The sequence below is a fragment of the Callorhinus ursinus genome, unplaced genomic scaffold, assembly GCF_003265705.2.
Source record: "Callorhinus ursinus isolate GAN/ISIS: 27379988/994484 unplaced genomic scaffold, GSC_fseal_2.0 scaffold21, whole genome shotgun sequence".
NCBI lineage: Eukaryota > Metazoa > Chordata > Mammalia > Carnivora > Otariidae > Callorhinus > Callorhinus ursinus.
In genome coordinates, this window is record NW_027397083.1 from 1,642,491 (window position 1) to 1,658,605 (window position 16,115).

Sequence of the window (16,115 nt, forward strand, 5' to 3'; positions counted from 1 at the left end):
TCATGACCAGAAAGGAGAGGGGTAGCAAGGAGGGAGAAGGTGACAGGCTGTGAGGGAGAGAGGGTAGGTGGGCGAGGTGGGAGAATTTGGAATACATTAGCTGTATTATTCCACCTAGCTGGGAGAGGCCGGTGACGGGGAGGGGTTGGCCGGCAGATTGATTGATTGGTTGGTTGGTTCATTCATTCATTCATTCATTCATTCAACAAATGTTTATTGAGCTGCCGCCGTGCATCAGGCCTTGTCCTAGGTGCTGGGGGTACAAAGATGCACGGGAGTCTGAAGCCAGCTCTGCTGTGAACCGCAGAAGGATCATTTCCAGGGGCCTGGGAACCTGGGTCTGAAGACAGACACCGGAGTGTTAACAGATGATGGCTTTTACCTTGTTATCTTGCTCTCAAAGCTTTCGGTGGCTTCCTGCTGCCCACAGGACACAGCTCAGATGCGAGCCTGGCGTGCAGGCTCCCGCAGTGTGATTCCAGCCTCTCCCCCTGCTTTTCCCCTCCCACGTTCAGGAGGACAGAACTCATCCCCGTGGACCCAGGTTCCTGGTCTCCAGGTCTGTGAGCACATCCATTCCTCTGCATAGGCTTGCCTCTGCCAGAGCAGCCTGCCTGGTCCCCTGGGGTCCTGCTCAAAATATCATCTCTAAAAATCTTTCCTTGGGCTCTCTAGCAGCCCTGTGTTCCCAGCCCTGGTCGTACCCTTCCCAGTGACCAGCACCTGTCCCCTTGCATGATGACCTCTCCTCACCTGGGCAATGAGCCCCACGAGGTGGCCACTTGGCTTGGTGACCTGTGCGTGCTGGCCTTCCACGTGGTGTCAGCTAGGGCTTGTTCAATGAGCCGTCACTTAATGGGAGGATTTTCTTTTTCTGGCCTCAGAGCCAACTGGAAGGAGAGAGCGGAGCACACGGGGGTAGAGGGATGACTGTCGGGCAATGGGAAGAACGTGGACCAGGGGAGGGGTGCTTAGGCCAACCCATCTTGGATTCCTTCTCTGTCACCAGTGGGACCTTGGATGGGGCACTTCACCTCTACATCTTGGTTTCTTTTATCAGTGTGACGGGAGAACCAGCCCTGCCTCCCTGGGCTGTTGTAAGGGTTAGAAGTTAGGTCAAGTGCCTAGCACATGGCAGGTGCTCAGTGATCACCACTATCATTACAGGGAATATATTAACTTCAAGAAGGATGCCTGGTGTCCATCACTGGTGAATGGATAAATAAAACGTGGTGTATGCATACAATGGAATATTGCTCGTCATTAAAAAAGAATGAGGCGGATACACGCTTCAACCATGAGAACGTTATGCTCGGTGAAAGAGCCAGTCACAGGAGACTCCTTTCATATGTGAAATGTCCAGAAGAGGCAAATCTGTAGAGGCAGAAAGTGGACTGGGGGTTAGGATTAGGGCTGGGGGAGGAGGAGTGACTGCCGATGGCTGAAGGGGTTCTTCTCAGGGAGATGACAGTTTGCTAAACCTGCTCGTGGTGATACAGCTCTGTATAATACTGAAAGCCATTGAATGGTACACTTTAAATAGGTGATTTATATGGTAGGTGCATTATATCGCAAGCTGTTATTAAAAAAAAAAAAAGGTGTCTGGATTCCCAGGAAGTGCAGAGAACACTTCTATCCAGAGAGAGTCAGGGATGATTTCTGGGGAAAATGAGTAAACTAGAGAAACGGCTCAAGGGCACAGCCTCATATTTCTGTCGCGGGAGCCCCCCTCCTGCAACTGCTTCCTCAAATGGGACCAACCGGCCTTTCAAATGAAGAAATGAGCAACCCAGGGGTTTCATTAAGTTTTGATTTCGCTCAGCAGCAGGGTCCCAGCGCAACCTCTCTCGCTGGCTCTCAGCTTCAGGGGAGAGGGGCTGAGGCAAATCTGCCCCCTGCCTCGGCCGTGGTGCTGAGCCTAGGGCAGAGGGCTCCTAGGAGAACACCTGCCATGTAAAGAACAGTGGGAGGCATGCATTAGGAGGTTGTGTGACAGTCTCCCTTCATCAGCCCCGTTTTACAAACAAGGAACGTCAGGCTCCGAGTGGTCAGTCATGTCCAAGGTCATTCCAACAAGCACAGTGTGGAGCGGGTATTTAAATCTGGATCTGACTCCTAAGGTCCTGTTCATTTTATTTTATTTTTTTAAAATATTTTATTTGACAGAGAGACACAGCGAGAGAGGGAACACAAGCAGGGGGAGTGGGAGAGGGAGAAGCAGGCTCCCCACCAAGCAGGGAGCCCAATGCGGGGCTCGATCCCAGGACCCTGGGATCGTGACCTGAGCCGAAGGCAGACGCTTAACGACCGAGCCACCCAGGCGCCCCCCCTTTTTTAAAGATGGTGCCAACTGTTCTTTAGCTAGAGGCATTGGCTGCCCGCGGACCCTCTTCTCTGAATTTGAAGCTTGGACCAATGACCGCAGCGATTGTTCCTGGAGCTCCTTCTCCTGCCAGCCCCCAGGGGGGGGAAGATGATTCCCAAATGGCACTGGGGAGACAGAGTCTTCCTCTAACATCTCTGGGAGGACACTTCCACCCGGGTTTCAAGGCACACACTCCAGTCCTTGTTCGATGATGAGGAGTCCCGAGGTGGGACGCGTCCGATGGCTCCTGGACACGCTGCAGGCTGGGTCACACTGGCCACCATGAGTCACCCCAGGGCAGGCTGCCGCAGGGCGGTTAAACCCAGGACCACAGCTTTTGGTCGCACCGGCTGCTCTCCACAGGTTTTGATTTTTTTTCTTTCCTAACCTCAAATGTATGCTCATGGGTCCCTCAGCGTTCTGTTTCCTGGGTCCCAGACCCCGGGTGGACTCGTGTAGTGGGCGCATGGGAAGGGCTCTGGGCCTCCCAGGCACAGACCAGCTGTGGGACCTTGAAGACCCCAAACCCTGCAGACCCTCAGTTCCTCACCTGTAGCAGAGACGGGAAGCACCGGGGGAGGGCTGGAGGGAACATGGGGTACAACAAAAGGCACAGGCTTGGCTTCTGTTTGTTTGGACTGTTCAAGACCAGCCTCCAACTCTTCCCCACACGAGCTCTGGGACGTCGAGTCATGATGTCTCAGTTTCTTCATCTGTAAAATGGGGTAGCAACAGCACTACCTCATGGAGTTGTAAGGCTTCTGTGGGTTCATGAGTTCAGCAGGCTGCTGTGCTGGCTTCCGGCACTGCTAGTAACTCCTGTGAGTGCCGGTGCGGGGTGGGGAGGGCGGAGTGAGGAGCGTCCACGGTTCATTCCTGGTGGGGCCAACATGTCACCGTCTTGGTTCAGGACGGAAAGCGCCCTGCAAGCATTTGCCCGGGCTTGTTTCTGCGTAACAAAACAGTACAGATTCCCTTGTACTGTGTAGAACGGGAAACTTCAGAGACAGAAAAATGACTAATTACCCAACATCTTAAGGCAAAGTCAATGAGAAATATCAATCTTTATGTTCAATTTTTTTGTGCTACCCTTTGTTTCTCCAGCAGTCAGTGCAGAAATGTCAACCATCCGGAGGGCGGGGCTGTGTATTCTTTCTGGAGCCCAGAGATGGCTGGAACCAGGGGAGAGCATGGGACGACAGACCAGCAGACAGACAGCTGTGCACCTCCTTGCTGCATTCTCAGGCTGGGTGCCCCTGAACCGGGCACAGACTCGCCTTGCCTGTTTCCTCACCTGAACCGGGGGCTCTAGTGCCTAGTCCAGAGAGTGGTGAGGACCAGTGAGGCTCCACATGAAAAGTCCTTGGCCCTGGCACACAGTGGGTCTTCATTAACAGCTGCTATTAATTTTTCTTAGAAATGCAGAGTCGCGGTAAAAGTCAAGTGCGCTATTTATTTATCTATTAGAGAGGGAGAGAGCGGGGTGGGGGGAGGGCCAGAGGCAGAGGGAGAGAGAGAACCTTAAGCAAGCTCCATGCCCAGCGCAGAACCCGATGCGGGGCTCGATCTCACGACCCTGAGATCATGACCTGAACTGAAATCAAGAATGGGACGCTTAACTGACTGAGCCACCCAGGCGCCCCCAAGTGCACTATTTGAAACCAAAATGGTTTAATTCTCCTTGCTTGGGACACGCCCCACCCAGCCATAGTTAACCTCCATAGTCGACTACAGCTCCGTCAGCTCTCAGCTCTGCCTGCTTTGCTCTCCAGCCCGTGACCAGGCCTCCGGGGGACCAGGCTCCTGGCCCGCCCAGCTCCTCACGGCTGCAGCGTAACATATGGATGAAGAAGAAAATTAACATGCGTCTTCCATTGGCCGGGAGCTCCATGTGGGCAGTAAGTGTATCTTGTACTACCTGCCGTATCCCCGGGGCGTTGCACCCTACCTGCCATAGGATGGGGACTCCAGAAATACCAGGTATATGTGAGAGAGCGAGCGGGAGAGACAGGGAGAGACAGAGAGAGAGAAAGAGAGACAGACAGACAAGGAAAGACAGAGACAGGGAGACACACACACACACACGGAGGGAGAGCCAGAAGAGAGGAAGAAGGGAAAGGAGGAAGGAGCATTGACCTCCCACCACTCTGAGACTCTGTTCCCACTCACAGGGACTTGCTTGCAGAAGCTGCCCGGTAACTTGCACCAGGAGGCCTTGGAGAAGCACGGGGTATTTCTGGGGCTGTCCTATGGGGCGAGGGAAGGAGAGGGGACAGGTGGAGTCAGAACGCTGTCCTCTTACGGCTGGCCAACAGAGGATGGCCTATTTCGGAGGAGACCCTGAGGCACCCAGCTCCCCTTCCCCGGTGGGTGCCCTCCGCCATTTCTAATAGCTGACTGACAGGAGCTGCTGCTAGGATAGTGGGTGTGTGGCCAGCCTGGTGCTGAGACCAGCAGACCCGAAGGCCCATTACACCAGGACCCACGGCCAGCCCGCCTCTCCCATCCGTGTCCTCCTGCCGGGTGGGCGCTCTGCACATAGACCTCCCTCCCTTGCTGTGTCTGGGAAGGCACCCCGCCTCCCACCCCAGGCCCGTCCCACCCACTGAACTTCCGATCACAATCACCATCTCTGTCTTGGTTCGGAACTCGCAGCTGGGGAGAGCGAAGCTACTCTTTGGGGTTCCAGGTGCTCCTGACCTGTCTTCTCTTGGTGGGCTGTGATGGGTCTGTCCCATGCAGCGATGAGTAGAGGAAAGGTGCTCAGAAATCGGAAGAGTTAGACTTCCTTTTCAAGCCACCATCATTTGCTACTACATGAAACTGGGACCATCACGTCACCTTTCCGGGCCTTGCTTTCTCTCTTCCTAAAAGGTGGAAACGGTTCAGGATTGCTGTCTGTTGAGGACCTAACGGGTGCCAGGCGCTTCCTGGATTCTTGCATGACCACCTTCTCGGTTAGGTGTCCCTAAACCCCGTGAGGCTGTCATCCTTAACTTAGCTCCCAGATGGGCAAACGGAGACTGGGGGACGAGGAACCTGCTGAGGGGGCCAGGGTCTTTTCAGTTCCAGGGAGCTCGTTCCCATGCTTCTCGTCTCATCACCTGCCCCACGCACGACCTCACAGAGTGCCCATTGGGGAACGAGTGGGGATGCTTCATGCGAGTTGTGCACTGCCATGGGGGACTGGGGTACAGAGGGGAAGAGTGCAGGCGCTCCGCTCAAATCCTGGTTTTGATGCTTCCCTGACAAGTACCCATTCGGAGCCTCAGTCCTTCTGTCTGTCATTTACAGATGACAGTGGTGCCTGCCTCGTAGGATCGTTGATGAAATTCAATGATAGGGAGCGCGTAGCGCACGGAGCCCACGGAACGCGCTTCCTGACTTCGCTGGTGCTGATGTTACTCTTACTAGAATCCCTGTCCGTGATCCCATTTCAGGGAGCATGCGCCCCGCTCAGTCCGTGGAGATCTTAAACAAGAGTTGCTTTCGGTCGCTCATTCACTTCACCGGCAAAAAAAAAAATAGAGCCCCCAGCGCATGTCCGCGACTGTGCAGAAAGCAGAGATACGCAGGTGGGCGTGCCTCGGTCTGCTGGGAAAACAGAGAAAGAGGAGAGCTGCAGTGAGATAGGGCGGCGCTGGAATAGAGAAACGAGCCCCGCTTAGGCTTCCTTCTACCTCTGCCTGGGAGAGTCAGGGCAGGCTTCATAGAGGAGGCAATCCTTGGTTGAAAGGCAGACAAAGAGGAAGGGTGGAACAGGGGTTAGGGAGGAAAGGGCATTCTTAGATGCAAGAGCGTGACGCCAGAGAGATCGCGCATGACAGGGAAAGAGCAGAGCTTTAGACAGCTAGCTCACTTTGGCAGCCTCTGGACCAAGTATCAGCGGCGGGGAGAGGTGGTAAGGCTGGGGCAGGAAAGTAATTTGGAGCCATTGAAATGATCCAGGTGAAAGATGGTCAGCAGTGGATTGGGAGAGCAGCAGAGGGGAGGCGCTGGGGGTTGACGAGATGCCGCAAAGAAAGAGATGGCCCCAGGGTCCTGGTGCGGGGGTCTGGGTACAAGGGGATGGTTTCTCCTGAGAAAGTGACCACAGGAGAGGAGCGGGTTCGGGTGTGTGCGTGCGTATGTGGGTGTGTGTTTGTGTAGGGGTGAATTCAGTCTGGCATGTGTTGAATTCGCAATGCTTGTGAGACATTCAAGTTGGGAACTTACTGGGTGGCCGTATATGTGAGTCTGTGGTGATGGCCAGACCTGGCGAGGAGCGGGGCTGGGGTTGGAGTGATCGGTACATATTTGGTAGCTTGAAATGGGGGCGTAGATGAGATAACCCATAGAAAGTGTGTAAAATTAGAAAAGAAGGCACCAGGAAACCAGGTGATTGCCAATATTTAACTTTCTAGAAGAGGAAGAGGAGGCCACCAGCAGAAACTGGGAAGGAATGTTGCTAAGGCAGTTTTTAAGAAGGAGGAAGGGAAGAGGTGTCATGTAGTACAGAGGTCAAGTAGGGTAAGAACTGAAGCAGTTCTTTGAGTTTGGCAGTTGGGTGGTCAGTGGGGACTGTGGCAAAAGTAGTGTCTGTGGAGCAATGAGTGGGCAGAAGCCAGATAACTGTGGTGTAGAGGTGTAAGAGGGGGTTGAGGAACTGGCCGCCAAGTCTACACTGCTTGTCGGAGGAGCTTGGCTTTGGGGCAAAGCAGAGAAGCCCCTCATGATTCGACTTAACCTGTAGGAAACACCAAATCATTCATATCCTGGCTCAAATTCCAGCAGCTCCAGGCCATGGTCTGGCCTCCAGAAGGGCCTCCCACTCCTCCTCAGCCTCTCCTATCCTGTCTATTAGTCCATCAGAGCCCACTCGAAGCAACACCTCTTCCAGGAAGCCCTCTCTGCCTGCCCTCCGGGAGCACTGAAAATTTGTATCTTCCGGTTTGTATAAGGTCTGTCCTTCTAAGTGTCCACTCAACACAGTGCCTTGTTTTACTGACAAATAGGTTCATTCTGTTTGTCTAGCTGTCTTAGCTACATTAAGCTAGAGGCTACCCCTGAGTATTTGGTGAATGGATGAATGAATGAATGAGCAAGTGAGTGAATGAACCAATACATACATGAATGCCACAGAACACAGAGGCTGGCTCAGGGCTGTGCCCATGGCAGGTAGAGCTCAGAACATTAATGGGTTTATACTCGGAGCGAAACTCAGCTGGAGTTTCTCCAGGTGTAAAGTTCAAGTTGATTAATTAATGCAACATGTAATTGGAAAACTCCTTCTATGATCTGGGTAGAGTTCTAGGCAGTAAATGAGAAAGACAAAGTCCCTGTTCTCATGGAACTTACTTCTTCCTGGGGGAGACAGACCATCGTCAAGAAACCAATATGTAAGCAAGATCGTGTGATTTTGGTAAATGCTCCGGATGGAAATACATGGAATGATATGGAACAAAGTAACTTGATGTGAGAATGGGATGGGGGGTGGGTTCTTTAGAAAGAGTTCTCGAGAAAGTTTCTCTGACGAGATGACCTTTGAGCTGAGACCTGATAGACAGAAGCAGCCAGTATGAAGGCTCAGCTTGGCCCATGAAGCAGAAACCAGCCTGAGAAGGATCACTTACACCCCTGAGGTCGGGCAAGTAGACAAGAGCCAGACTACCACTTGCAGGCAGTGGGCATGAGTTTGGATCGGTTGTTAGTGCAGAAGGAAGACACCGAACGGGGAGCATGGGGACGTCGGGCTCTGATGTATGTCATCAAGCATGGTGGCCTGGGCTAGGGAGGCGGCAGCGGACATGGAGAGAAGTGGGTGGACTGGGGAGATACTAAAGGGTAGCGAGTGGGGTGGGGGAGCCACGGACTGCAAAGACTTAATGTTGCCCATCCTGTGGCGAGTACTCAGTCTGGGAGAGGAGGTGCCAGGAGGCGATGGAGGGCAAAGTCTCTCAGTGGGAGCAGGGAGAGCAGTGAATCTGGGAATGGGGACATCTGAGTCCAGTCTGGGGCACTCTCCGTGGCTGAGACGTGGAGACTGGACTGGGGCCCTTTGGGCTCCAGCAGCCTTGGTCAATGTCCATCCCGGGGGTGTCCAAAGAGGGAATTGTCAGAGCAGCTGCTGTTGAGGCTGATTTCTCAGAGCTACGGCCCTGGTCCTTATCTCCGGGCGGCTCAGCCTTGGGATGATGCTAGGCCTTTCACCACCTCTTATCTTATCTGCCCCACAAGGATGTTGGCCAAGCCCAGTTACCAGGCAGTTGGTCAGGCCCAGAGGTCCAACTCCTGGAGGACATCACCACTGTGGGGGCAGAGCTTGGAACTAGAAGGGACTTCCCAGCCTGTTACGGTCTAAGGGGGAGAGGGTGGGGGACCTCTGGCCTGGATCGAACCTCTCTTTCTCTGCCCATATTTCCTGACCTACTGACCCTGGATTCTTCTCCAGGAACTCCTCAAGCCCATTCCTTTGGGAAGCCCTGTGCCAATCCCCTCCGCCAACCGCACTAACTATAACTTTCATCCTGGGAAGGTCCGGGTCTTGACGTGCCACACCATCTTATTACTCTTCTATGCCGTAAGACAAATTGACACACATTTAGCAAAATTTGGAACTTGTGAGGCAGGGAGGGAATGTGCGGGTCAGAAAGGCCCTAAGTGGGCCCCGTGTGGGTTCAAGTCAACCTAAATTTATGTCACTGGCACCAGATGTAGACATCAGTCTCTTGAGAATTTGATTAATGTGGGTCAGTCCCAGAGACGTTGATCACTTCTAGACCTATGAACACAAGTAGCTGTCGTTTACTGAGCAGTGACTACATGCTAGTTCTTGTGCTAAATGCTGCCTCAGTCAGGGCTCTGTGGCAGGCAGACAAACCTCTCCCCCAGCAGATCTGAGCAGAAAAATGAATTTATTAGAAGGAAACAAGGTAGTTCAATAAAATTGCAGGAAGAGAACCAGGGGCCAAAACCAGGCCGTAGGATGGTGTGGGGAGGCCCCAGCTGCTGCTGTGATTCAGACCCTGGGGTGGCAGCGTAGGGCCTGGACCCTGGACCACCCCCCAGCACTGCGGACACTGCCACCCAAGAACTGGGTCTACACCCTTGCACCACCAGAGAGAGGTCTTCTTGGCCCCCACTTCTTGGTCACGAGCTCCAGATGCCAAGATTGGATACTCCATTCGATAGAGCCCTAGTCATATGGCTGTGCTGCAAGGGAGGCTGGGAATCTATGTGGCACTTTCTTTTCAAGAACAAGAGGCCTACCCCCCACCAAGATTCACAGGAAGTGGGATTCCAGAAACCAGAAGGCAGTGAGGGGGCTGGGTGGCTCACAGCATGTCCGCTACCCACACACTGTCTCGTTTGTTCCTTCTGACGACCCAATGAGGTCGGGATAGTTGTCCCCACTTTATCAACAATGATAATGAGGTACAGAGAGGTTAAGGAACATGTCCAGGGTCACACAGCTATGAAGTGGTAGACCCTAGATTCAGACTTGGACTGTCTGACTCCCGAACCCACGCTCTCAGCCGCTGCTCTAACCCCCCAGTGGATGTTGACGAAATGGAATTTCTAGGGCCACTAAGCTGTGGATTTCAGACCCTGGATTGTATGGTTTAAAGGAGAGACTTCCCTCAGGGTTGGGGAGCCTGAGCAGCAACTGGCCTCCGAGAATTGGCCCTACCCTGTCATTGTCTCACTGTAATAGCTTTGTCCAACAGGCGAAGTGGCCCTGCAGGGGGGCCTGGGGACGGGGGTGAGGCTGAATACAGCTCAAAGCTCCTTGTCTTCGCTGTTTTTTGAGTCATGTCCTTGGTTCCTGCATTCTGTCTCCTTAAATCAGTGGACACGGGGGGAAGGATATCTCCATTCTTTGGCTCAAGATGGGATGTCCTCAGGGCGCCTGGGAGGCTCAGTGGTTTGAGCGACCAGCTCTTGATTTTGGCTCCAGTCGTGATCTCTGGGTCATGGGATCAAGCCCCATGTCAGGCTCCGTGCTCAGCGGGGAGTCTGCTTCCCTCCCTCTCTTTCCCTCTCCTTCTGTCCCTCCCTCTGCTCACTCTCTCTCTCTCTCTCTCTCTCTCTAAAATAAATAAACCTCAAAAAAAAAAAAGATGGGATGTACTCTGTTTTCCCCACCTCTTTCCAATGTGTACTTTGTTAACTTTAGTTACGCAAGAAAGGACACTGTCCTTTGCTGATGCCATGGTAATTCCATCCTCACTACACCTTTGCTCATGCCCGGAATGCCCTGTTTCCCTCCCCTCTGTTCACCACCTATCCATCCAGGGGAGAGTCAGCTCCTTGTTTTCATGGAGACTTTTGTTTTTACAAACGGGAAAGCAATACGCAACTTTGTAAAAATGTTCTTACTTATAAGTGCTTTTATTTCCAAAGGATAGTCTCCGAAGAGTGAAATTGAGCAAGTGACATGCACACCTTTAATCTTAATAGATATTGACAGATGTATTTCCCAAATGCCTGTGGCAGTTCACGTTCCCATTAGGGAAGCAGAGGAACTGTGTATTCTGGAAAAGCTCCCTGGGAGATTCTGAAGTGCAACCCAGGATAAGAACCACCGGTTCAAGGCTGGCCCAGAACGACCCCCAGCCTCCTAAAAGGGGTCGCAGGAGAGAATCTGGAAGCAGATGAGTGGGCTCTCCAGGGAAGTGAGGAAACACTTCTTATCAGCCCTCCCATTTCCTTCAGGCTGGGGAAAACCTCCTTTCTCTGGGGAACTTCCTCCAAGACCCCTCTATAAAATGTCACTGAGGGATGGAGAGAAGGAGAGTCTGAGCTTTGTGAACTCCTCAGAAGCCAGGAAGACCTCTGGGCAAGTAAGTGCTCTCCCTGTCGTGGTGGAGCTGATTTCGGGTATGTGTTCACCCTCCGGGGAGGCGCCCAGCCTGGGCTGAGAAGTTCTGCAGGGCTGGCTGGGACTGTGTGTAGTGGCTTTCAGGGGTTAGCAGGGGCAAGACTTCTCTTCTCATCCCTGCCTTTCATACTCCTTCTGAGGCACATGACAGCTCTCCTTGGCCGGGGAGGGAAGAGCGTGGAGGACATGGGAGTGTGTGTGGCTTTCAGAGCTTTGAGGCGGGGAAGCACTATCTAAGGGCCATGCGTTGCTGGGAAGGCCGACAGTCATTGGTTCTTGGTTCTCTCTTATTTCATAGACTCTGAGGGGTCCGTTCAGTACAAACCAATAAAGGTAATATTCCCTTCTTCACATGCAAATCCACAGGAAAGCTCTACCTGTCGTGGTCTGGCCTCACTCCATTCAGACAGGTTCCCAGCATCCTGGAGTTTCAGGGACTTCTAGTCATGCCTTCTCTTTTTCCACCCATTCCCAAGGGTTGTGCGTGTGTGCGTGCGTGCGTGTGTGTGACTAACTGGGTTCTTCATTGCAGAACAAAAGCCAAGATGAAAGTCCCCCTACTTCTGGCTCTTTTATTTGGGGCAGTTTCAACTCTCCATCTGGGTAAGTCTCCTTGGCCTTCAGTCTCTCTTTCTTCACTTTGCTCCTTTCTAGAGTAGATGGGGTCGGAGCTACAGAGCCGCCTCCTTCCGGTGGCCCTCCCCCTACATCAGGATCTTTGCACACTCAGAGGAGCAGAGAGGCTCTAGAACCAGGAGTTGAAGGGACTCCCCAGGGCAACTGTGTCTGCGGTCTCTGTTCCACTGTGACATTCTCGATTTTGTCCTTTCTGCATAATACCAATGATGAATATAATAATAGCTTCCTTCTACTTTGAGCTCACTGAGTGTGTCATGCTGAGCATTTCCTATGCATTATCTCTTTTAAACATCATAGCATCCCCATGAGGTATGTACTATTGTGTACTCATATCACAAACAAAAAAATAAAGCTAATAGGTGATGGAACCAGTACCCAAACCCACAGCTGCCTGAATCTAAGTCCTTGCTCTTAACAACATGGGCTCTTAAGGGAGGTTGGGGGTCTCCTCCTGTTGGCTCCGTTCCAGGTTCCTCTCTTTTGTTTTGTCATTAACAATCTTTATTTACCCAGTGTCTAAACAATATCTTTTTGCTGAGATAGAGCCCACATTTTTTTATTTTGTTATGTTAGTCACCATACAGTACATCACTAGTTTTTGATGTAGTGTTCCATGACTCATTGTTTGCCTCTAGCACCCAGTGCTCCATGCAGTACCTGCCCTCCTTAATACCCATCACCGGGCTAACCTATCCCCCACCCCCTCCCCTCTAGAACCCTCAGTTTGTTTCCTCGAGTCCAAAGTCTCTCATCGTTCATTTCCCCCTCCGATTTCTTCCCCTTCATTTTTCCCTTCCTTCTCCTAATGTCCTCCACGTTATTCCTTATGTTCCACAAGTGAAACCATATGATAATTGACTTTCTCTGCTTGACTTAATTCACTTAGCATAATCTCCTCCAGTCCCATCCCTGTCGATGTAAAAGTTGGGTATTCATCCTTTCTGATGGCTGAATAATATTCCATTGTATATATGGACCACATCATCTTTATCCATTCATCTGTTGAAGGGCATCTCGGCTCTTTCCACAGTTTGGCTATTGCGGACTTCTATTATTACTGACATGAACATTGGGGTGCATATGGCCCTTCTTTTCACTACATCTGTGTCTTCGGGGTGAATACCGAGTAGTGCAATAGTAGCTCTATTTTTAATTTTTTGAGGAACCTCTCGGTTGCCCAGGTCAAGGTGGATGCTGTCCATGGTGCTGGGAAGAAACAGGGGTAGATGTGAAGAAGGGACGCTTGGAATTTCTCTCTGCCAGGGACTGTAACGTCCAACTCTGAGAGCTTCTTAGGAGATGAGCCTGTGCCTCAGGATGGGGAGATTTCAGAAAACGAGGCAAAGGAGGCCGCTCCGGGGGAGCTGGCGCTGCTGGAGGAAGAGGAGGAGGAGTACTCGGGAAGGGAAAATGCCCCTGAGGAGGAGGGGGCTGTAGAGTCTGCCTCAGCCCTGGATGAGGAGGACAAGGACTTTCAGTGCCCTAAAGAAGAGGACACAGTGAAACTGGAGAACAGCCCTGGGTGCAAGAACTGTCCCCGCTTCCTCCTAGTGAGGAGCCCCAAGAGATTTTCTTCAGCTCAGGTGAGTGGTCTTGGGGCTGAGGCTGAGGCCTGGGGTGGGGGCGGGGACAGATGTCTCCAGCCTCTGCATCACTATTTGCCTCACTGGAGAGCCTGGGGGCGTAAGCAGGGGCTGGGGTGCGCCCAGGTGTCGGGGTCAGAGGGGAGTGGCATGTGGAAACAGATCTCCAGCCTTCAAATGGCTGTGGAGGTGGGCATGGGGGGTGGAGAAGATGAAGTTTGGAGATTTAGAGACCCAAGACTAAGGTCACATGAATTCCTTTGAGGAGGGCACTCCATTCTTCCTCTTTTACCCTGCCCTGCAGTTTATTTGCCGGAGGTGCTACCGGGGCAACCTCGTCTCCATCCACAGCCTCTACTTCAATCACCAGATCCAGTGCGCAGTCGGAGGGCTCAACCAGGGCCAAGTCTGGATCGGAGGCAGGGTCGTAGGCTGGGTAAGAGGGGTCCCAGCTCTAAGTGGGGAGCTCTCCTGGACCTCAGGCAGGGCTCACCTTGCTGCAGCTCTGTCTGTGCTTCCCCTCTGATCCTCCGAAGAACTGGGGACAGACGGACAACTGGGGCATGATGCCCAGGAGGCTGCCTAGGCACTGGGAGGAGCCAAGGATTCATTGTGAGGAGGTTTGGGGCCAAGTTTTGCTCAGCTTCTGACCTTCTGTCTGTATGACTTGGGTGAGACCGTGAGCCTGTTTCTGCATCTCTAGGATGGGGTTGCAACTCCTGCTTACCTCTTGTTCGGGCCAGAAGGATGAGTGTGTCACTGCCATGCATAGAATGTGATGGTGATGATCACTGTGGATCAGCACTGCAGTTGACCAGGACAGTGTCCATCACGGCCCAATGATCAAGGGCAAATGCCGGGTGGGACAGTTCCAGCTCTGCCTTTCTTTTTTTTTTTTTTTTTTAAAGATTTTATTTATTTATTCATGAGAGACAGAGGAGGAGAGAGAGAGAGAGAAAGAGAGAAGCAGAGGGAGAGGCAGGCTCCCAAGGAGCAGGGAGCCCGACGTGGGACTTGATCCCAGGACCCTGGGATCATGACCTGAGCCAAAGGCAGATGCTTAACCCTCTGAGCCACTCAGGCGCCCTCCAGCTCTGCCTTTCTGCTGTCCCTTCGCCCCCGCCCATCTCTTCTCCTGCCTCCTCTAGGGACCCTGGAAATGCTTTCAATGGGTTGATGGCAGTCGCTGGAACTTTGGATACTGGGCTCCTGGCCAGCCCCGGGCCAGGGGTGGCAGATGTGTGGCCCAGTGTACCCAAGGTGAGGTGGGAGTGGGGACAAGGGATGAGAAGACCTGGGGACCGGGTGGGGGGCGGTGGGGGGGGTAGGAGGGGCTCACAGAAGAGGTGCTGGGAGGGGCCTGTGCCTCCAGGGGAGGGGCCTGCTGAGTCTTGAGACTCCCTTTCCATGGAGGCAGGGGTGGGCTGGGATGGCGAGGGAGGCCCTGTTGGGGCTGAGTCCAGGGAAACCAGAGGCTGAAGGTCCCTTCCTGTTCTGCCTTCACAGGAGGTCGCTGGTGTGTAACTTGCTGCCGCAGGCGCCTCCCCTTCATCTGTTCCTACTGAGCTGGACCCAGCCAGGAGTCCAGAGCCGCCCCCTCCGGGGTAGCTGCCTCCCCTCCCCTGCCTGCTGCCCCTGCTTCCAGCCCCCAGCAATAAAACTGCTTTCCTGAAACTGACTTCTTTTTTCCTCTGGTCATTGATTCTCTCTGCTTAGCCCCACCCATGAACTTTCTGCCCAGCAATGACCGCCCCCTCCCCACGCCTCGGTCTCTCATAACAAGGAGGCTGGAGCATGGGGTGGGGTCCGTGGGGCCTTCCTGAAGATGGAAGAATGGGCTCAGGTAGCTCTTTTCACACGACACCCAGTTCCTGGCACCTGAATAGCAGGAGCTCTCAGGACCCCACCTGTTTTTTCATTCCGGGTGGGCTCTCGAAGTCCGGGGCTTGCATTTCCACATCCAAGGGCCTTTTCTCCTTCCCACAGAGTGTGGCCACCTTAACTGCCCGGAAATTAACATGTCCCTGGGAACAGTCCACAACATGGACTGGGAGTCTGAGTGCCCTGGTCCCTTGCCCTTCAAGTGGACTGATTCTAAGGCACGTATTAGGTACTGTTTCCCAGGGCTTCCCAGGGGGATCAACTTCCAGGTATCCCCTGAGGCAGCTGGCTTTGCAGCACACATGTTATTGGCTGTCTTCCATCATCCATCTGAATTCTCCTCTTCCTTACAAGTGTCCCTGCACCTCCCAAATAAGCTACTTGCTCTCAAATCCTGGTCTCAGGGCCTGTTTCTGGGGAAACCCAATAGAAGACAGCATGTTCAACTCTCTGTAAGACCTGGGAATACAAGACCCAGCTTCTGGCCATTCGGGAACATACAGTTGTTTGAAATAGAAGCACAACAACATCTACTAATTGTTACTGCTTATTGCACACCCACGAAGTACCCCCAGCTGAGGCAGGCACCTTGCAAAGGTGACCTTGTGTGATCGCTAATTATGACCCCATTGTACAAAACCAGGCTTAGAGAAGTTATGGCCTTTGCAAAGACCGGCCCAAGGCAGAACCTCTAAAGGCGACCAATGTTGTGACTCGGCCATCTGTTCCAGAGTGTGTTCTTTCAACCATAGGGTCCTGTGGCTGGTAGCACTGACTGCTTCCAGGA

At 52.9% G+C, this 16,115-nt stretch overlaps 1 protein-coding gene across 2 annotated transcripts; it reads left to right on the plus strand.

The window, feature by feature from the left end:
• Positions 1 to 10,996: 10,996 nt before the first annotated feature.
• On the plus strand, positions 10,997 to 15,125 carry LOC112829192 (bone marrow proteoglycan-like). Of its 2 annotated transcripts, none has more exons than XM_025878642.2 (6): positions 10,997 to 11,224; positions 11,758 to 11,828; positions 13,128 to 13,447; positions 13,752 to 13,883; positions 14,596 to 14,707; positions 14,954 to 15,125. In XM_025878642.2, the coding sequence occupies exons 2-6, from the start codon at positions 11,771 to 11,773 to the stop codon at positions 15,010 to 15,012; spliced, it is 681 nt and encodes a 226-aa protein (XP_025734427.1). In that variant the 5' UTR covers positions 10,997 to 11,224; positions 11,758 to 11,770; the 3' UTR covers positions 15,013 to 15,125. The 2 variants fall into 2 exon arrangements, with proteins under 2 accessions (XP_025734427.1, XP_025734426.1); XM_025878641.2 differs by having other exon boundaries at positions 10,999 to 11,187.
• The last annotated feature ends 990 nt before the right edge of the window (positions 15,126 to 16,115 follow it).

What these genes read in the sequence shown, in the direction of transcription:
- LOC112829192 (XM_025878642.2), top strand. Translation starts at nt 11,771, where the DNA reads ATGAAAGTCCCCCTACTTCTGGCTCTTTTATTTGGGGCAGTTTCAACT. An exon ending in AGTTTCAACTCTCCATCTGG is followed by an intron (nt 11,829 to 13,127) that starts GTAAGTCTCCTT and finishes TCTCTCTGCCAG; the next exon opens with GGACTGTAACGTCCAACTCT. An exon ending in TGTGGCCCAGTGTACCCAAG is followed by an intron (nt 14,708 to 14,953) that starts GTGAGGTGGGAG and finishes CTGCCTTCACAG; the next exon opens with GAGGTCGCTGGTGTGTAACT.